Source organism: Camelina sativa, chromosome 8 (genome assembly GCF_000633955.1).
Source record: "Camelina sativa cultivar DH55 chromosome 8, Cs, whole genome shotgun sequence".
Taxonomy (NCBI): domain Eukaryota; kingdom Viridiplantae; phylum Streptophyta; class Magnoliopsida; order Brassicales; family Brassicaceae; genus Camelina; species Camelina sativa.
In genome coordinates, this window is record NC_025692.1 from 25,152,266 (window position 1) to 25,172,023 (window position 19,758).

At 38.3% G+C, this 19,758-nt stretch overlaps 3 protein-coding genes and 1 non-coding gene across 6 annotated transcripts in view; 1 reads left to right on the top strand and 3 right to left on the bottom strand.

Moving 5' to 3' along the window:
- The window catches only part of LOC104708512 (PRA1 family protein A2-like), a 2,557-nt gene extending 2,187 nt beyond the window's left edge, over positions 1-370 (bottom strand). Inside the window, exon 1 of the mRNA XM_010425094.1 lies at positions 54-370. Coding sequence (XP_010423396.1) covers positions 54-211 — 158 coding nt within the window. The 5' untranslated portion in view covers positions 212-370. The remainder of the gene's footprint in view (positions 1-53) is intronic.
- TRNAV-CAC lies at positions 456-529 on the bottom strand. The gene has a single exon. It is a non-coding gene; the product is annotated as a tRNA-Val (tRNA).
- On the top strand, positions 638-7,058 carry LOC104708515 (folylpolyglutamate synthase). 2 transcript variants are annotated; one of them, XM_019228952.1, is made up of 17 exons: positions 638-775; positions 877-916; positions 1,025-1,170; positions 1,286-1,351; positions 1,995-2,104; positions 2,338-2,398; positions 4,062-4,145; positions 4,314-4,370; positions 4,680-4,740; positions 4,941-4,987; positions 5,085-5,162; positions 5,418-5,582; positions 5,684-5,956; positions 6,072-6,150; positions 6,268-6,423; positions 6,519-6,637; positions 6,757-7,058. In XM_019228952.1, exons 1-17 carry the CDS (start codon positions 653-655, stop codon positions 6,814-6,816), a joined length of 1,725 nt encoding a protein of 574 aa, XP_019084497.1. In that variant the 5' UTR covers positions 638-652; the 3' UTR covers positions 6,817-7,058. The 2 variants fall into 2 exon arrangements, with proteins under 2 accessions (XP_019084497.1, XP_010423399.1); XM_010425097.2 differs by having other exon boundaries at positions 6,522-6,637.
- On the bottom strand, positions 7,049-11,253 carry LOC104708513 (protein NEDD1-like). Of its 2 annotated transcripts, none has more exons than XM_010425095.2 (10): positions 10,938-11,253; positions 10,461-10,573; positions 10,102-10,362; positions 9,905-10,009; positions 9,676-9,741; positions 9,262-9,483; positions 8,509-8,997; positions 7,693-8,316; positions 7,435-7,611; positions 7,049-7,362 (listed from the first exon to the last, which is right to left on the bottom strand). In XM_010425095.2, the coding sequence occupies exons 1-10, from the start codon at positions 11,098-11,100 to the stop codon at positions 7,255-7,257; spliced, it is 2,328 nt and encodes a 775-aa protein (XP_010423397.1). In that variant the 5' UTR covers positions 11,101-11,253; the 3' UTR covers positions 7,049-7,254. The 2 variants fall into 2 exon arrangements, with proteins under 2 accessions (XP_010423397.1, XP_010423398.1); XM_010425096.2 differs by having other exon boundaries at positions 7,234-7,362; positions 7,435-7,608; positions 10,938-11,252.

Genomic DNA, 19,758 nt, shown 5'->3' on the forward strand with positions numbered 1-19,758 from the left:
GAAAAAAAAAAAAAAAAAAATCAAGATACAGAGAGAGAGAGAGAGCTAAGTACTAGTAGAGATTGCATTTGAGACGGCTCTTCCACTTAGAGAAAGAGCGAGGGAAGGCGAATCTAGAGAAGAACTCGCCAAACGAACGAGGAGGAGTCGACCATTCAACTTCTCTAAGCGCCTCAATCACATCCTCAGCAGCTACGTTGTCCCAATCCATATCTCCTTCGCCTCGTCTCTTTCTTATATCTCAGAACCACAAGATGTATATCTACGAATTCAAGAAGCTCCGATGATGATTCCAAGTTCGGCTGTGATTGATTTTGATTGATCTGTGTATTGTGTTTGTTTGGTTCTCCCCGCAAGCTTTGTTTTTTTGGCCCAAGTAATAGAGATTTGTACACACGCGTGCAAGTGAATTCCCCCACACGTGCGGAAAAAAAAGAAGGTAAAAAAAAAAAAATTGTCTGAGCCCGGGTTCGAACCGGGGACCTCTAGTGTGTGAGACTAGCGTGATAACCGACTACACCACCCAGACGGTTTTGTTAACTACATACTGTTTATATATAATAACTGAATACTTAGCGAAGTAGTGACGTCTCAATCCAATTGCCGAAAACGACTTAACAACACAAAAGCAAAAGTGTGCAATGACAGGAGAATGTTTGCAGTTTCGATAGTACCTCGTACCACATCGTGCCGTTTGAGCTATGCGTTCCTCTGTCACCACCACCTCTCGGTTCGGCTCCACCAACAGCCGCACCAACCATCTCTCTCTTTTCAGGTTTCTCTCTCTCTCTCTCTCTCTCTCTCTCTCTCTCCGAGAAACTCGGAGAGAAGTTCTCGTTTCGGCATCTTTTTATAAATTCTCGCTATTATTTTCAGATTCGTTCGGTAAGAAAGCAGATCGACATGGCAGCTCAAGGTTTGATTTTTTTTTATTGATTCTCGTTTTTTTCTCTAAGCTCGTACTCACTCTATTGCTACAGTTATATCGGATAGAGCTCACCACTTGGTTTGTTTTTGGTTACAGGTGATTATGGAGTGGTGAAGTCAAAAACAGGAAGAGATTCGTATGAGGAAGCGTTGGCTGCTTTGTCTTCTTTGATTACAAAGCGAAGTCGTGCTGATAAAAGCAACAGTGGGGATCGTTTTGAGTTAATCTTTGATTATCTTAAGGTTTGTTTTCTCTTGTGATTTTGATGATGATTCTCTTTAAAAGTTTTGATTTTTTTTTTTTTTTGCACCTTTTGATTTTTTGGTTTAATTTTCTTCTTTGTAATCAATTTGGCAGCTACTTGACCTGGAAGAAGACATTTTGAAGATGAAAGTTATCCATGTTGCTGGTACCAAAGGCAAGGTAACAACTACTTTACTTTTTCTAGCTAAATCTCAATAAATGATACTGAAACATCTTTTTTCTTCTTTTTTTTTTGCCATTATTAGTTTGTTCGTTAGTTAGTTATTAGATATCTTCTGAATTCATGTAACCAAAAAGCCTCTCTTAGTTCTACTCTAGTTTTGACCGTTACATCCTTATGACTGCTTTGCCAGAAGACCTTAGAGGTTTGCTCTGTGGAGATTTGAGAGATACAGTTACTGGACTCATTCATCTTGAGCTTTTTCCCTATTTGAGTGAGACCCCTGAACCCAGGAATGAAGTTCTGCTTGTAAAATTACTAACGTTCAAGTGCGATAAGGCGATTGGTTTGATCCTTACATGCCATGAGATGCATTTTGATGGATTTGTCAGTTTACAAAAATTTTCACTTTCAAAAATCATTGTACGAGATAATCGATGTGGGTTGATGTCTCTTATCACTTCTTTCTTCTAGATCATAATAGCACAAAGGAAGATATAATGAAACTAGAATGGTTGATTACTATTTATTTTGAAACCTTCAGTGATTTTTTTTGATAAAAGTGGTTCATTGTTTGCATGGCTGATTACTATCTGATCCAGCAGCTAACATTGTTCTTTCTGTTTCGTATGTGGCTTGAAGGGATCTACATGTGCATTTACAGAGTCTATTTTACGAAACTATGGCTTCCGAACTGGACTCTTCACTTCACCTCACCTCATTGATGTCCGGGAAAGGTTTCGCTTGGATGGGTAAGTTTTTCTTAATTTATTAAAAATTCTAAGAAATATATGACTGCGCTCATAAAAGCAGAAACCAACAATACTTGGCTATCATAGTCCTCTTGTTACTTGCTCTCTGTTTAATTCTCGATCTAATAAGTAGAGACCTAAAAGTAACACACAAGGCAGTTTATCTCTACTTTGTACTCATCTTTACTAAGAATTGCTTCGCTTTACCTGATGTGTTTTAATTATTGCTACAGTGCGGACATAAGTGAGGACAAATTTTTGGGTTATTTCTGGTGGTGCTATAACAGGCTCAAGGTATTTTCGTCACAAAAAGAAGATCCAATTAGTTAAATTATTTGTTTTGAACTTAATTCCTGTATTTTGGGTTTGTAGATTGACTAGCAGTTATCAGTAACGTTCTGTAAACTTGGAATCTTAGTGATGAAAACCATATGGAATGTGATAATCAAGTTTCATGAACACTTTTTTTTGTCCTTCCATAGCTTAAAAACCGAGGTTTTCTGTGCTGAAGTTGTGGTAGATAGAGTAATTGTATTATTGAACTACTGTTGAACACTAAGTTTCCCCACCTGACTTAATTCATCAATATAAATCTTTGTTGGAACTATTTCCTCGAGGAGGTAGTGATACTGAAGAGAACATATATAGAGTCCTCCCTGTATCTTGTTGAAATTACCTTGTGTCGCCGTCCAAGAATTTGATGGTAGCTTATAATGGTGTGCATAGGTCCAGCTTAAGATGGAAGCTTTAGATTTTTTTTCTCAAAATACAAGGTTGCTGACTATTTGATTTGCAGGAGANCAAAAATTTTCACTTTCAAAAATCATTGTACGAGATAATCGATGTGGGTTGATGTCTCTTATCACTTCTTTCTTCTAGATCATAATAGCACAAAGGAAGATATAATGAAACTAGAATGGTTGATTACTATTTATTTTGAAACCTTCAGTGATTTTTTTTGATAAAAGTGGTTCATTGTTTGCATGGCTGATTACTATCTGATCCAGCAGCTAACATTGTTCTTTCTGTTTCGTATGTGGCTTGAAGGGATCTACATGTGCATTTACAGAGTCTATTTTACGAAACTATGGCTTCCGAACTGGACTCTTCACTTCACCTCACCTCATTGATGTCCGGGAAAGGTTTCGCTTGGATGGGTAAGTTTTTCTTAATTTATTAAAAATTCTAAGAAATATATGACTGCGCTCATAAAAGCAGAAACCAACAATACTTGGCTATCATAGTCCTCTTGTTACTTGCTCTCTGTTTAATTCTCGATCTAATAAGTAGAGACCTAAAAGTAACACACAAGGCAGTTTATCTCTACTTTGTACTCATCTTTACTAAGAATTGCTTCGCTTTACCTGATGTGTTTTAATTATTGCTACAGTGCGGACATAAGTGAGGACAAATTTTTGGGTTATTTCTGGTGGTGCTATAACAGGCTCAAGGTATTTTCGTCACAAAAAGAAGATCCAATTAGTTAAATTATTTGTTTTGAACTTAATTCCTGTATTTTGGGTTTGTAGATTGACTAGTAGTTATCAGTAACGTTCTGTAAACCTTGGAATCTTAGTGATGAAAACCATATAGAATGTGATAATCAAGTTTCATGAACACTTTTTTTTGTCCTTCCATGTTAGCTTAAAAACCGAGGTGTTCTGTGCTGAAGTTAAGGTTAGAGTAATTGTATTATTGATCTACTGTTGAACACTAAGTTTCCCCACCTGATTTAATTCATCAATACAAATCTTTGTTGGAACTATTTCCTCGAGGAAGTAGTGATACTGAAGAGAACATATATAGAGTCCTCCCTGTAACTTGTTGAAATTACCTTGTGTCGCCGTCCAAGAATTTGATGGTAATAGCTTATAATGGTGTGCATAGGTCCAACTTAAGATGGAAGCTTTAAATTTTTTTTCTCAAAATACAAGGTTGCTGACTATTTGATTTGCAGGAGAGAACTAACGAGGAGATACCGATGCCTACATATTTCCGCTTCCTTGCGTTGCTAGCTTTTAAAATCTTTGCTGCTGAAAAGGTTTGATACCAGTCTTTACCTTGATTGACCATTTTTCCTTTTTCGTACTCAGTGACATGATAGATACAGAAACACCGTTTTCTCTTTATTGATTGAACGAGAAAACGGTGACAAAATTTCGTACTCAGTGACAAAATTTTTGCTGCTGCTCTTTGCTTCTATATGCAGGTAGATGCTGCTATATTGGAGGTAGGATTAGGTGGCAAGTTTGATGCCACTAATGCGGTACGTTTGACCTGTTTTTTCAGCTGGAATCCTTTTGTCTGAACATATCCATTTAGCTAACATCCAAGGTTAAATTTTATTACGAACGAGGAAACCTGAAATTTGATATCTCCATTTTTTTTCTTGGGTCAGGGGAAAGTTGTAAGATCGGAACCAAAATCCTTTATTAACCAAAAACAATTATAGTATAATCCTCAAAAGACTCCAATTACTAAAATATGAATTACTTTCAGTAAGGTTGTAACTTGTAAGTAGCTTTTCTTGTGCTTAATTAAGTTCTCATGGGGATCTACTGCTTACTTGTTACAGGTTCAGAAGCCTGTGGTATGTGGTATTTCTTCACTCGGATATGACCACATGGAAATTCTAGGTTTGTTACTGGAATCTTCTGCTTGCCATACCAATACTGCTATGAAAACGTTATCGATGTGCAGCCTCTATTTTTTCATATAAAAACTTTAAATCATGAGGTCTCTGCTCGCATTAAATGAGCAGACATTTTTTGAGTTACATTTCTTTCCTCTGATAGTTATCATATGATTTATTTCTTCTCTGTGAAATGCATCACAGGTGATACGCTTGGAAAAATTGCTGGTGAGAAAGCTGGAATTTTCAAGGTTGGCTATAACTCTTCTATGTCTTAAACAAAAACTGACCATTCCTTTTTGTAACTTACCCTTCATATTTGCCTCATCTTCTTTGTTCATATTTCAGGTTGGAGTTCCAGCCTTCACAGTGCCCCAACCTGATGAAGCCATGCGTGTCCTTAAAGCGAAAGCTTCCGAATTAGATGTACGCTCAATTTTAATTATTGAACACTATGGTCACTAAATATGGCAGACAATGTTGGCGCATATATATAATTTATGTTTATGTGCTACTTGCTTGATTGTAGCATTTGAAATATATCATTCTTTTATGGTGAAAAGTGAGAAATTCAATACATCCACAAAATTAGTCCCATTGTTGCATTATATATCACTAAGTGCGGCTGCTTTTGCAGAGATGATTCAACATTCTATTGACAGATTGACATCATATTGACAGGTGAATCTCGAAGTGGAGCAACCACTAACTTCAAGGCTGTTAAGTGGTCAGAAACTTGGGCTTGATGGGGAGCACCAATATCTTAATGCTGGTCTAGCAGTTTCGCTTGCCTCTACCTGGCTTCAGCAAATTGGTAAACTTGAAGTTCCTAGTCGGACTCAGATGGTAAACGGCTCTTTTCCGTCTTTATTCAACTCACAGTTTGTATCATGGCCCTTCTCTCAATTTGTGAACATCATCTTTTTCCACATTCTTCTTCGAACTAGGGTATTTTGCCTGAGCAATTCATCAAAGGGTTAGCTACAGCGAGTTTGCAAGGGAGAGCACAGGTCGTCCCTGATCAATTTACTGAATCTCGGACTTCAGGAGATCTAGTATTTTATCTGGATGGAGCTCACAGTCCAGAAAGCATGGAAGCATGCGCCAAATGGTTTTCGTTTGCCGTTAAGGGAGACAACCAGTCAGAGAGTTCGGAACATCTGGTTAATGGCTCCGCAGGATCCTCTCATGATAAATGGTCTGGTGAAACCTGCCAACAGGTAAGGGTCTGGGTTTCTTGTTCTGTCTTAGATCTTCCTAAATGCCTATACTTGTTTTCTCTGTGGTTCCTTAGCTTTGGAGATGTCTGAACGAACGCATCTGGTTGCTTTGCAGATATTGTTGTTCAATTGTATGTCAGTTCGGGACCCAAACCTGCTGCTTCCACATCTAAGGAATACATGTGCAAACTACGGTAAGTTCTTGAGCCTTGTGTCTTAGTGGGTAAGTCACTGCCAATGTTGAAACAAAAAAGTTGGCCGAGTTAAAACAGATAAGATAACTAGAGAAGGCTGAATAATGGTTGATGCAGGTGTCCATTTCAAGAAGGCATTGTTTGTACCAAACATGTCAGTGTATCACAAAGTTGGTACAGCGGCTGATTTGCCAGAGAATGATCCACAGGTTGACTTGTCATGGCAGTTTACACTCCAGAAAGTTTGGGAAAGCCTTGTCCAGAGTGAAAGAGGTAATAACAAAAATCCAGTAGTCCTAAATCTTTTTGATCATGGAACAAGATAAACACACGTCCTACTAAGTCTTTTTTGGTTGTTGGGAACGCAGAAGATAGAGGAAAAGATGGTGACAGTGGTGGGAACAGTGAGGTGTTTACTTCACTGCCCATGGCAATAAAATGGCTAAGGGATAATGTACATGAGAGTAGCTCAGCCACACGTTTCCAGGTATAAACACAAACCCCTCTTTTTCTTGACGAGTGTTCAATCCGGGATTTAGGTGTGGGTTGGGATAATGAATAGTTAGCAATGTAAAATGGCTCAGCGACTCTAGCGTGTGTCTGCAGGTTCTTGTAGCTGGTTCGTTACATCTTGTTGGCGATGTACTGAGATTAATCAGAAAATGAAGAGAAACACACATACACGTCAATTTTCAAAAAATAGTACACGAAAGCCGTCACCCACCAACCAGCCTACCCACTGTGGAAGAGTATGGCCTTTATTGTTAAAGTCTTATTTTGTATGATTTCGAGTTTACATTCCAGCTTCAGTAACGGGTACTTGGTGTTTTCTTTTTCAAATTGAAGATCAATAGTTGACAAAAAAAGAAACAAAGGAAACATGTTCACAAATGTGACATGATTAATGATTTGCATCTTTCTCCAGATTAATGGAAACGCCAAGTTCCAATGTAAACAAGATCTCTACCAAAACCCAAACGAATCGATCATATATTAAAACAAATGGATTTGATTGCAAAACGGAGAGGAACCATGAAGAGTATCAAAGAGATTTGATAGAAATCCACACAACAGTTGAACACACAAAACTCACACCGGTTCCTTCTAAAGCCTTTGTCTGAGCTCTTGATTCTCTTTTCTCAACAATTTTAACTCCTTCATCTGCTCCGCTTGGTTCTCCAGAATCGAGCTTAACACCTTCGACATCTCCATCTGTTCAAAAAGAAACAGTATAAAGTCATTTGAAGAAGACAAAGATGAGATTCAAGCAAGAGCAAACATTACCTCGTGCATGTGGAACTGTCTGAGTATCTCAATGTGAAGGTTCCTCACGTCATCATGAATTGAATTTTGGAAAGAGTCCAGAGTTCCTTCGAGCGTTCTTTGAAATAGCTGAAGCGTGAAATTGCTACTACCCATCATTTGCTGTTGATCCGTTTGAGATTGCTTCAACCCTCCCTGCTACAGATTTGCACAAGTTAGTGAAGTTACAGATATCCTATCGAGATAAATTCTCAGGTTTTTGTGAAACTTTTACAATACATTCATAAGCGGAATAGCTCCTGCTTCTGTTGCAGCCACCGTCTCTGGTCTTGGCAACAGATTATTTAAAACTTCCTCTCTCGTTTCTGCACCTGTTTTCTTTATCTTGGGTGAACCCAGAGTGAGAGAGGCCCCGTCACTAAATGAAGAAGTGGTGCTGATTCTCTCAGCATATGTTGAGAACCTACGAGTAAAATTTGGTGATAGCCTCAATGAATCAATGTTACCCGGAGCTGCGATGCCTTTTGTAAACAATGGACTTGAAGGCAAGTTGTTGTCTGTCAGTGTTGAAGATGTGTCAAAGGTTGAAGAGAAGTCTCTGCTCCGTGGGAATTCTGAGCTTACGTTTGTGAGGTTTGTCTGACCAAACGACAAGTGGAAATCTCGAGAGCTAGAGAACATTGATCCAGATGTACTAGCACTTGTGCTTGAAACCGCGAGACGCGAAGGTGCATGCAGGTGGCTAAACTTATCAGAAAATTTCTCATTGGCCAATTGGTTAAACTTCTCAGAAAATCTATCGCCACCCCATGCTTCTGGAGGTGTCAAAGCAGAGTCCTCACTTTTGGAAGATGCTGTTGGTGTAGTAGATCCAAAAGGCGAAAAAGCAACCCTCGTGTCATCCTGCATAATGATGGAAAACGTTTGAAACCGATGTAACATATATAAGATAGGATAATATACTAGAGGGCAAGTTCAATTAAGTCCTGATAATGTATTCTGTACAACCACTAATAACAGAGTCTTTGGAGAATGAAGTTATAAAAATGACTTCTAAAAAGAATAATGGCACTTGCTTGATAAAGAACCACAAACCTGTTTTAAAGTAGAACTTGATTTCCAGTCGAGTATCGGATGTTCTTTGTTTCCATCGTCACCGAACGGAAATCCCTTGCTAGATGAAGGATATAGCAACGACGAAGGCTTTTTGTCTAAATGATCTTTAATATTAAATACTTCACTATCAGTCCACTTCTCATCAGATGCAATGATAGGTGAAAAAACTTTCATATCATCGTTGAAACTGTCACTGGCACGGAGTGCTTCTAGTCTTCCCAGTGGCCCACCAGGCCATAGATGAGTTCTAATTGGTGTTTGTTCTACTGATGAGACAGTACTTGCGGAAACTCCACGGGAACCTGGTGCCAACGCAGACTGTGAAGCTGAGGGTGTCGTTGAGGGAAGTGGATCCGGAATGACAACTGAATCTTCCACAGTACTGCCAAAAAGAGCCATCTCAGAAGTGTAGTTTTTCTCATTCACAATAACTGGTTTTGATGTTTGCCATGACAAACTTGTTACATCCTGACAAACAAAAACAAATGCTGTTAACTTTGCAATCCAAAGTAAACATATAGATTAGCATGAGTCAGTTGAACCCAACAATATGCATCATGTCACCAAAAGAAGGTTTGTTGCTGCTACTGTTGGATTTTTAGATTGGTGAAACAGCTGGAAAACCAGGATAGGGACAACAACTAAACAACCAATAGTGGCAAGTGAAAAAAGTATCAGAGTCATTAGATAAGACATGCTAAATAGATTGCACTATATGAAAAATGTATTGACCTCTGAATTACTGAAAGCATGCAGGACAGTAACAGGCTGCGGTTTTCCACGGACGTCGTAGAACACTACTTTACCGTTACTGGTTCCAGCCGCCAGAATGTAGCCATTATCCCCAAAAGCCAGAGAGGAGAAAGGTGCCTCATAAGCAATGCAGGACGAAGATCTTCTGGACCCAGAATCATAACTGTAAAGCTTTTTGTCCATTCCCACACTAGCAATTATCTGTTACAGTAGATAATTAAGATTGTAGATTACTTGGATACTAGGTTTATGAACTCTATGTCAAAGAGAATTAGACAGGCTTATCAAAACTGAGAGTGCCAAGCACATGTTTAGAGATAAAAGAAAGTGCAATCACATTTATCTGACTTTTTGCATATGTATAGCAAGAATTATTGGTAAGGAGTCAGCTACCTTTTCGTTTGATGGAGAAAAGCAAACACCAGCAGTTGGTGCCGAATGCTGCTTCAACCAAGACATCTGTGGAAATGAAAGCAAATTCCTCACTTATACGAGAAATTAAACGGAAAGCATTAACACGGCTTGAGCAAAATTATAACCACTTGTCTGACTTATGTTTCTCTAAATAAATTTCCAAAATTACAGTCTTTCCACATGAATTGCAATAAGTAAAGGAGAAAACCTTTGGGCTACGACCAGTTGTGTCCCACAGATGCACAGTGCCATCATCACCTGCAGTAAGTAGAAGGTGTCGACTGGACCTTGAATAATCAAGCAACCTTAATACCTGGTGTCTTGAATCGATTAAAAAGCCAATTAGTTTGATGACCGGAGCTCTGTGCTATGGAAATAAAAGCATACATGTAAAAACTGAACAACCTGCCCATTAGGATCTTTGAGCTCGGTAGCCCTTGACCCAGATGCAAGGTTGTGGACTATTAAATCCCCACCAACACTGACAGAAGCCAAATGCTCATCTTTGCAATTGTACATCACACCAGTAATTGTACTTGTATGACCCTTCAACTTCTTAATACAAAGCTTTCTTTGCAGATCCCAAATCTTAATAATTTGACCAGTACCTCCAGAACAAATGTACCTGGAACCTTTTCTGCTGAAGCTAATAGCCGATAAACATTCCTGAAACTCATTATGAAAACAAGCATATGAATAAAATAGTAACATTCCAAGAGATGCAAGACATGGAAATCAGAATCACTCTAGAAAATGTAGTAAACCTCGGCACTATCACCACCGTCCTTCCCAGTAACTGGAACAGTCCCTAAACTCTGCCCAGTTTTCCGCCACAGAGATATCTTCTTATCTTCTCCCGTACTCGCCACAACCAAATCTGCATCCCAAATGAAACATATAACTTCAACAAATGGAAAAGAAATAGAACAAACATATTCTCCTTTCACTAAAACCAAATCATATCCAAAACAAAACGGTCTACCATGAAACCTGTCTGCTGACTAAATTAGATTCCCAAATACGATCCCTAAAGACCACACCAATTTCATCGACACAGAACCTCAATTTTGAACAGCTCAGATCACAGAAAAATCCAGATTTGCTCTACTAAAAGTTGGCTAAGATCAATAAATAGTGGAAAATGGTGAATTCACAACTTCAGTCACTTTCCTAATCTCACTCACCAACCCAAAAAAAGCTAAACATTAGGGGGAATGCGACTAATCGGAGATTTTACTTACTAGTATGATTCCACTTGACGGAGTTGACAGCAAAACCAGGTGAAGGAGTATAGCTCAAAACGCAGGGATCACCGGAATCGGCGGAAACGTCGAAAAGCTTAACCGTATCTCCGCCGCTCGCTGCCAGAAGGCGCCACGAAGGCTCCACCAAGTTCGACATCATCGCTGCCTTTCGCTTAGAGTCACAGTCAACAAAATTTCCCCGAGAAGAATCAAATTGCTCGATGAATCTTTCAGAATCTGGACAATGCGGGAACTCTACCTTTTTTTTTTTTTTTTCTGGGCAAACCAAAATTTTGAACCCTATGAGATGAGAGAGAGAGTGAGAGATTCGAAATTAGAGGAAATAAAAATGTATTTTATTAAATTAAAGTCTCTTCCTCCTTTATTCAAATTTTTTTAAAAAATAAGGAAAATAGCGATTAATGTTATATCAAATTTGTCCGTAATCAAAACAGTGTATTGAACCAATAATTTTGGAGGATTTGATGAAATTTAAAAAAATTGGAATTTTGATAGATTTTATAAAAGTTGATATGATTTATGGTAAATTTCTTTCAGATCCTACCTAAAACCATGAGATTTGGATTTCTGTATTTTTAACTAAACAAATTCTCTCAAATCCTCAAGAATTCCTAAAACTTATTAAAATCCAAATCCACAAATTGTTTTGAATAACAGTAGATTTTAAAGTAGATTTTTAAATCATCAATTGAATAACAGTGGATTTCATAAGATTTTTTAAATTCGTGATTGAATAATATATGATTTGTAACTTTTACATAACTCACTTAAAATATCCCCAAAACATTATTATTATTGAAAATAATTTATTTACTTTTTTGTAGAATTGATTTCTTTGTTGTCAAAGGAAAAAAAACATAAGCTCTTAAATTTTTGATATAGAAAAAAGTGATTCTAATTAATCTATAGGTGTTTGTTCCAAAAAAAAAAAATCTATAGGTAAATTATAGTTTGGTTATTGGATCGAGTATTTCAGTTTGGTTTGGTTGGTTCGGATAGAATTGGTTTTTCCGGATTAAACACCCTCTAATTATTGTTTTTGAAAACTATATGTTCGTAGAAATTATAGTATGGACTACAAAACCGGAATTTTATTAATGTACTAATCTATAGCTTCTTTTTTTGTAGAAATAAAACAGGAAAAAATAAATCAATTTAAGTTCTATCATTTACGATGTCACTACAAGAAAATAGTCGATTTGCAAGGGAAATTTGCGATGGCAAAATGCCCTCGCAAATTTGCGACGGACTTGCGAGTAGTTTGCTAGTTTAGCGAGGGTACTTGCAATTCCCTCGCAAAATTTGCGACGACGAAATCCCTCGCAAATTTGCGACGGATTTACGACAGATTTGCGACTCCGCGAAACATCCTCGCAAAAACATCGCAACTCCCTCGCATATTGCAACGGATTAGCGATGACATTTTCCGTAGCAAATTTGCGAGGGAGTTGCAAGGGCCGATGATGTCGGCAGCCACGTTTTTCCCGAGTGTAACTGTTTTGTCGGCAAAACAGTAAAAGCCTCGCAAATCCCTTGCAAAAAAATAATATTTTAAAATATCCCTCGCAAATCCCTTGCAAATTTTCCTAGCAAATCCATAGCAACTATTTTTAGTAAGCCTATAAATAGCAAGTTTATGATCCATGGAAACCAAACACAAAACACTTCCAACAAACACACTTTGAATACGAAAAAAAATATTGTGAAAGAAAAAAAGGCTAAAAAAAAAACCTAAACACTTTTAAATTATATAATAATGTTTGGAGGCGGGCAGCATGAGATATACACATTGCGACGGTGGATGTACAATCACAGAGATCCGGAGACCGGTGATGTGACGAGAGAGTTTTGTGATGGGTTGCGCGCTTTCATGTACCAGGCGACAAACCAAGACTTTGCTCGTCAAAACGGTACAATATTTTGTCCATGTCCTAAGTGCTTCAACGATAATTATTTGGAATTTAATCTAGTGAAGAAGCATCTTTATAATAGAGGATTTATGCCAAATTACTATGTATGGTTTCGTCATGGAGAGGGTTGTAGCAGTAACGTTGGAAGTAGTAGTATGAATTATGCTGTTGATCAACCTAGTAATTATGGGCATCAAGAATCTGATCAATTTGGTTTTTATGGGTATAATGAGGAAAATAGATTTCATGATATGGTTAATGATGCATTTCATGAAACTACTGCTGCATTTCCTGAGAATAATACGGAAGAACCCAACGTAGATGCACAACGTTTTTATACTATGTTAGATGCTGCAAATCAACCTATCTACGATGGATGTAGAGAAGGGCATTCTAAGTTATCATTGGCATCTAGGATGATGACAATTAAAGCTGATAATAACTTAAGTGAGAATTGCATGGATTCTTGGGCTGAACTCATTAAAGAGTATTTGCCACCTGATAATGTATCGGCTGAGAACTACTATGAAATACAGAAGTTGGTTGCGAGTCTTGGATTACCATCTGAAATGATTGATGTGTGCGTTGACTATTGCATGATTTTTTGGAAAGATGATGCTAAGCTGCAGGAATGTCGGTTTTGCGGGAAGCCGAGATATCAACCTACACAAGGAAGGACGCGAGTGCCATATAAACGTATGTGGTACTTGCCTGTTGCTGATAGATTGAAACGCCTATACCAATCAAAACGGACTGCAGCGGCAATGAGATGGCATGCAGAACATTCTACTGAAGAAGGAGAAATTACACACCCATCTGATGCAAAGGCGTGGAAACATTTTCAATCGGTATATCCTGACTTTGCTCAAGAGTGTAGGAATGTTTATCTTGGGTTGTGTACAGATGGTTTTAGTCCATTTGGTATGTCAGGGAGGCAGTATTCTTTATGGCCTGTTATATTGACGCCATACAATCTTCCTCCAGATATGTGTATGCAAAGCGAATTTCTGTTCTTGAGTATTTTGGTACCAGGTCCAAAGCATCCAAAGCGATCTCTAGATATCTTCTTACAGCCTCTAATTCATGAGCTGAAGCAATTGTGGTATGAAGGTGTTCAGACGTTCGATTCGTCGAGAAAACAGAATTTCAATATGCGGACAGTGCTAATGTGGACGATTAGTGACTTCCCTGCGTACGGAATGTTATCTGGGTGGACAACACATGGAAGATTATCATGTCCTTATTGTATGGAACGTACAGAGGCATTTCAGTTAAAGTATGGGCGAAAATCTTGTTGGTTTGATTGTCATCGTCGGTTTCTTCCCTTGCATCATCCGTACCGGAGGAACAAGAAGTTATTTACAAAGAATAAAGTTGTTCGTGTTCCTCCACCAACTTATGTCTCTGGAAATGATTTATTTGAGCAGATTGATTACTATGGAGCTCAAGAAACCTGTAAACGTGGGGGTAACTATCACACACCAGCAAACATGCCAGATGGATATGGAAGCGCTCACAATTGGCACAAGCAGAGTATTTTTTGGGAGCTTCCATATTGGAAAGATCTTCTATTGCGGCACAATCTTGACGTGATGCACATTGAGAAAAACTTTTTCGATAATTTCATCGTTACGCTTCTGAATGTGCAGGGTAAAACAAAAGATAGCAGGAGATCTAGGTTGGATTTGGCGGAAATATGTGCAAGGATCGAGTTACATCTTACAAGAGATGGGAAATTACCAGTACCCCAATTTCGATTGTCAGTAGAGGCTAAGAAGGTGTTGTTCGAGTGGGTAAAATCTGAAGTGAAGTTTCCAGATGGATTTGTCTCTAAATTTTCAAGATGTGTAGAGCAAGGCCAAAAATTTTCAGGTATGAAGAGCCACGATTGTCATGTCTTCATGCAACGGCTACTACCATTTATATTTCTTGAGCTCTTGCCAAAACACGTTCATGAAGCTATTGCAGGTATATAAGTATATAATGATATATATATATATATATATATTTATATATTGATATATATATATATAGTTATTTAATTAATTCACCCATGTTTTTGTTATTCATTGGTTGTAGGTATCGGAGTTTTTTTCTGGGACTTATGCACTAGAACATTGACCAGTGAAGTCATACAACAGTTACGAGATAATATTCCAGTGTTAATTTGTAACTTGGAGAAAATCTTTCCCCCTGCTTTTTTTGACGTGATGGAACATCTTCCAGTCCATCTACCACATGAAGCTGATCTTGGTGGCCTAGTGCAATTTCGCTGGATGTATCCTTTTGAGCGGTTTATGAAAGCTCTCAAAGGAAAGGACAAAAATCTTGCCAGAGTTGAGGGATCAATAGTCACCGGGAGTTTAACAGAGGAAACGTCTCACTTCACATCATACTACTTTAGCCCCACCGTGAGAACAAAAAAAACACGAACTCGACGATATGATGACGGAGGCGTTGCACCTACATATAATGTTCCTGATGTTCCAGATATCTTTACTCAAATAGGAAGACTTGCTGGAAAGATAAAGGAAGTTTGGTGGGAAGATCATAGCTATTGTCGAGCAGCTCACAATTACATATTGAGGAATCTAGATTACGTTCAACCTTTTGAAAGGTATTCTTGTTTAAAAACTAAAATTAATTATATTTTATAAGATAACGAACTAACAAATCTCTATTTTTTTAGACTTTTTGAAATGCAGATTCGTGAAGCATATCCTAATTTAGAAGAATCTGACTATGAGGCCTACAAAGAGCAGGATTTCGCTAATTGGTTAAAATACTATGTAAGTATATGTATGAAATAAGTTTAAATTAACTATATGTATTAGAATTTTTAAGTTAAATAAACTTATGGTCTAATATCTTATTCGTTTATATAGGTTCAGAATGGATGTGGAAATGAACCCTTGCCTCTTTGGTTGCATGAGCTTGTTCAGGAACCAAGAGCGAAGATCACCACTGCTCCGATGTACTTTACTCGCGGTTATACGTTTCATACGTACGCACACGGAAGTCGCAAAACTACAGCAAATTATAGAATCTATGTACAAGCTGGTGATATCGATTTCTATGGCGTTTTGCAACAAATATTGGAAGTTGATTATCCAGGCCTTCTGAATCTGAGATGCGTACTTTTTAAGTGTAACTGGTACGATCCATCGGCCCGAGGCGTGCGAGTAAATAATTGGGGAGTTGTTGATGTGAATGCGAACAGATCGTACTCCAAATTTGATCCTAGCATCACAAGCACAACAAGTGAGCTTTCTGCCCTATCCTCGTTTAAGGCCAAGACGTGAAATGTGGTTATCAGTCATTAAAGTTAATCCTCAAGGCCGTATAATCGGGTTAGTTGATGATCAAGTCGTGTTGCAACAAGAAAGAGTCGGTGAAATTTCCATTCCAAACATGTCAACAGAAGATGTTATCCACATTGATCCACAAAACAGGCAAGTTGAAGATGTTGATTATGTTTCCGAAGAAGAGGGTGAATTAGACGAATTTGAAGAGTCCGATGATGGAGAAGATTCTAATGATGATAATGTAATTTCTAGTAGTTCAGAAAATGAATCTGATTGAGCAATTGTACTTTTTGTTGTTTTTTTTAAAAAAAATATTTATCAATTTGCGATGGATTTGCGTTGGAATTGCGAGGGAGTGCTAGAACTCCCTCGCAAAATGGTCGTTAATCCCTTGCAAATTGCGAGGGAATAACGAATAAAAATATTAGCGAGGGATTTGAGAGGGACTTGCAAGGGAATGTTGGCTTGCCCTCGCAAAATGGTCGTTAATCCCTCGCAAATTGCGAGGGAATAACGAATAAAAAAAATTAGCGAGGGATTTGAGAGGGATTTGAGAGGGACTTGCAAGGGAATGTTGGCTTGCCCTCGCAAAATGGTCGTTAATCCCTCGCAAATTCTATACCCTAAACACTAAATGCTTGAACCCTAAGCTTTTACACATTGCAATGGATTTTTGTGTATCAATGTGGATGTACATCTTCTATTGATATGTTTGGAATGGAAATTTCGCAAATATTGTTGTTGCACCACAACTTGATCATCAACTAACATGATGATCTACTAAACCCTAAAGTAGAAGAGGTGAATTATAAGAATTCAAAGTGTCTGATATTGGAGAAGATTCTAATGATGATAATGTAATTTCTAATAGATTAGAAAATAAATCCGAATGAGCACAATTGTATATTTTCATATTTTTTTTTTATAAAACATATTTATAGTTTTGCGATGGATTTGCGTTGTACTTGCGAGGAAATCCTCGCAAATCCCTCGCAAAATGGTCGTTAATCCCTAGCAATACTCAATACCCTAAATATTATAAACGAGGGATTTGCGAGGGATCCTAGCTAATCTCTCGCAAAATCGTAAACCCTAGACACGCAAAGATTGCGAGGGAAATATGAGTGTTCCTAGCTAATCCCTCGCAAGTTTTAACATTGCGAGGGAATTGCGAGGTGTCCTTATTAATCATTCGCAAAATTAAAAACCCTAGATACTCAAACGTTGCGAGAGAATTACGAGGAATATGAGGGTTCTTAGCTAATCCCTCGCAACTTTAAACATTGCGAGGGATTTGCGAGGGTCCTTGTTAATCCTTCGCAAAATTAAAAACCCTAGATACATTGCGAGGGATTTGCGAGTATTTCTTGTTAATCCCTCGCAAAATTGTAAACCCTAGACACTCAAATGTTGCGAGGGAATTACGAGGAATCCTAGCTAATCCCTCGCAATTTAAGTTTATTGCGAGGGAATTGCGAGGTAGCCTAGGTAATCCCTCGCAAATATTGCTAGGGCTTTGCGACGCTTTAAAAAGTTTATATATACAAGACCAATCGTGGTTTGAGCTTGCTCAAACCCAAAACACTCGCCGTCAAACCCTAAACGCTAATTCTCTTTCTCTTTCGATCGAACCCTAATCCTTTTCCGATCTTCTTCTTCCGATATTCTTCTTCCCATCTTCTTCTTCCGGTGTTCTTCTTCTGGTGTTTCTCCTCCGACCTCGTCCTCTCTGGTGTTCTTCTTCCGACCTCGTACTCTCCGATATTCTTCTTTCAGTGTTCTTCTTCCGACCTCGTCCTCTCCGTTATCCTCTCTAGAACCCAAAGGTAAATCTTCTCGCATATGATTTCTTCTTCTCTACTTTTGATTTGATTTTATTTCGATTTCGTTCTTGTTTCGATTTCATTTTGCTTTCGATCTATCCTTTCGTTTTGATTTAGATGTCCATTTTATTTCTTTCTAGATGTTTGGAGGCAACGATTACACAAGATTCCTGTCGGATCAAGGTTTAGCCACTCCCACTACTTCAAATCCCTCTCCCACTGCTTCTAATCGTCGCCGTCTAACCTCCGGTGCCTCCAGTTCTCACAACCCAAACTCCGGTTCTCAGAATAGCCGCCGTCCAACCTCGCAGCACCTGCCTGTCACGCCTCCATATAATACGCCTTCACCATCTCCCATGCATGGTGCCTCTGCGGCGGATCCTGAAATTCCTGCGTCCTAACCCGCGCTTTCCTCGTCTACAGTCATGTCCCAACGTCTCAACAACCTGACTTTGGAGGAGTTACTCGATAGTCCTGGTCGATCTAGTTTAACTAAACAAGATCCGCGCCGACCTCCAGGAACTCTGTGGTAAGAATTTTCTTTTAAGTTTTTAATTTGATAATATAATTACAAAGTTGTGTTTGCATGGATTCTGAAAGTTGAATTTATTTTGAAGGTTTGACCAAGACTCCTGTGTTGCGGCTACTGTTCGAAGCATCTTTGAAAGAGATTTCAAAGAGCCCCATGCCAATTGGACACAGACGCCAACTAAAGTGGTAGACCGTTGGTATGAAACGTTTGCGGTCAGTGAACTCTCTTTGTTTGCTATTTTACAATATATTTTTTTGCCTTAATTAAATATAGACTAATCCTTTCTTTTTTTGGAAGCAAATTTACAATTGGGACCGTTGCATAAACGATAGAGTGAGGAAAGAGTTTGAAGACAAGTTGAAGGACAGGATGTGTGATCAAGTGTCAAGGTGGAAGTTAAAGTGGAAGCTTAAAGGCGATGAGGCAAAGCCACGGTGGATTGATCCTCAAGTATGGGAGGGTCTTGTTCGGTATTGGCTTGATCCAAAATCAGAAATCAAGAGCATCAACAGTCGGAATGCTCGCTATCATGATCCGGATGGCACTGGAATATACAAGCACCGTTCAGGCCAAACTTCGTTTAAAGCCCGTGCTCGAAAGCATGTAAGTTCCTTAAGTTTTTTTTTCTTAAGATTAGGCCTTCAGACACTCTTTTATTTGTTAACTAATCAACCTCTTTTTTGTTTCTTTCAAGTCTGAGATCACTGGGGAGTTAACTCCGGATTTCCTACGAATCTTAGAAGACACTCATCGAAAACCAGATGGCTCATTTACGGATGGCAAGTCCGAGTCCGTGTTCAATGAGGTGTCGTCCAAGATTCAAGAGTTAGAATCTGAGCTTTGCACAGGGGAGAATGGAGAGAGTTCTGCTTCTGGTGGGGTGCCCATTCATATCAAAAACAAAATTTACACTGAGGTAAGATAAACGTTCTTAGTTCTTTTTTAAAAAAATACTCAATGGTTGAACTGTGTGGTTAAGTTAGTTTTTAGTGCTTCTGGTGTGTTCAGTTGCCAATCGTATATTGCTATCGATTGTCTTGTTAATGATTTTGTGATATCTTAGGATTGTTTTGTATATGATAACTTAGGATTGTTTTGTATGTGATAACTTAGGATTGTTTTGTATGTGATAACATGCGATTGTTTAGTTTGTGATAACTTCCTTGTTTAGTTTGTGATAACTTGGGATTGTTTAGTTTGTGATAACTTGCAATTGTTTAGTATGTG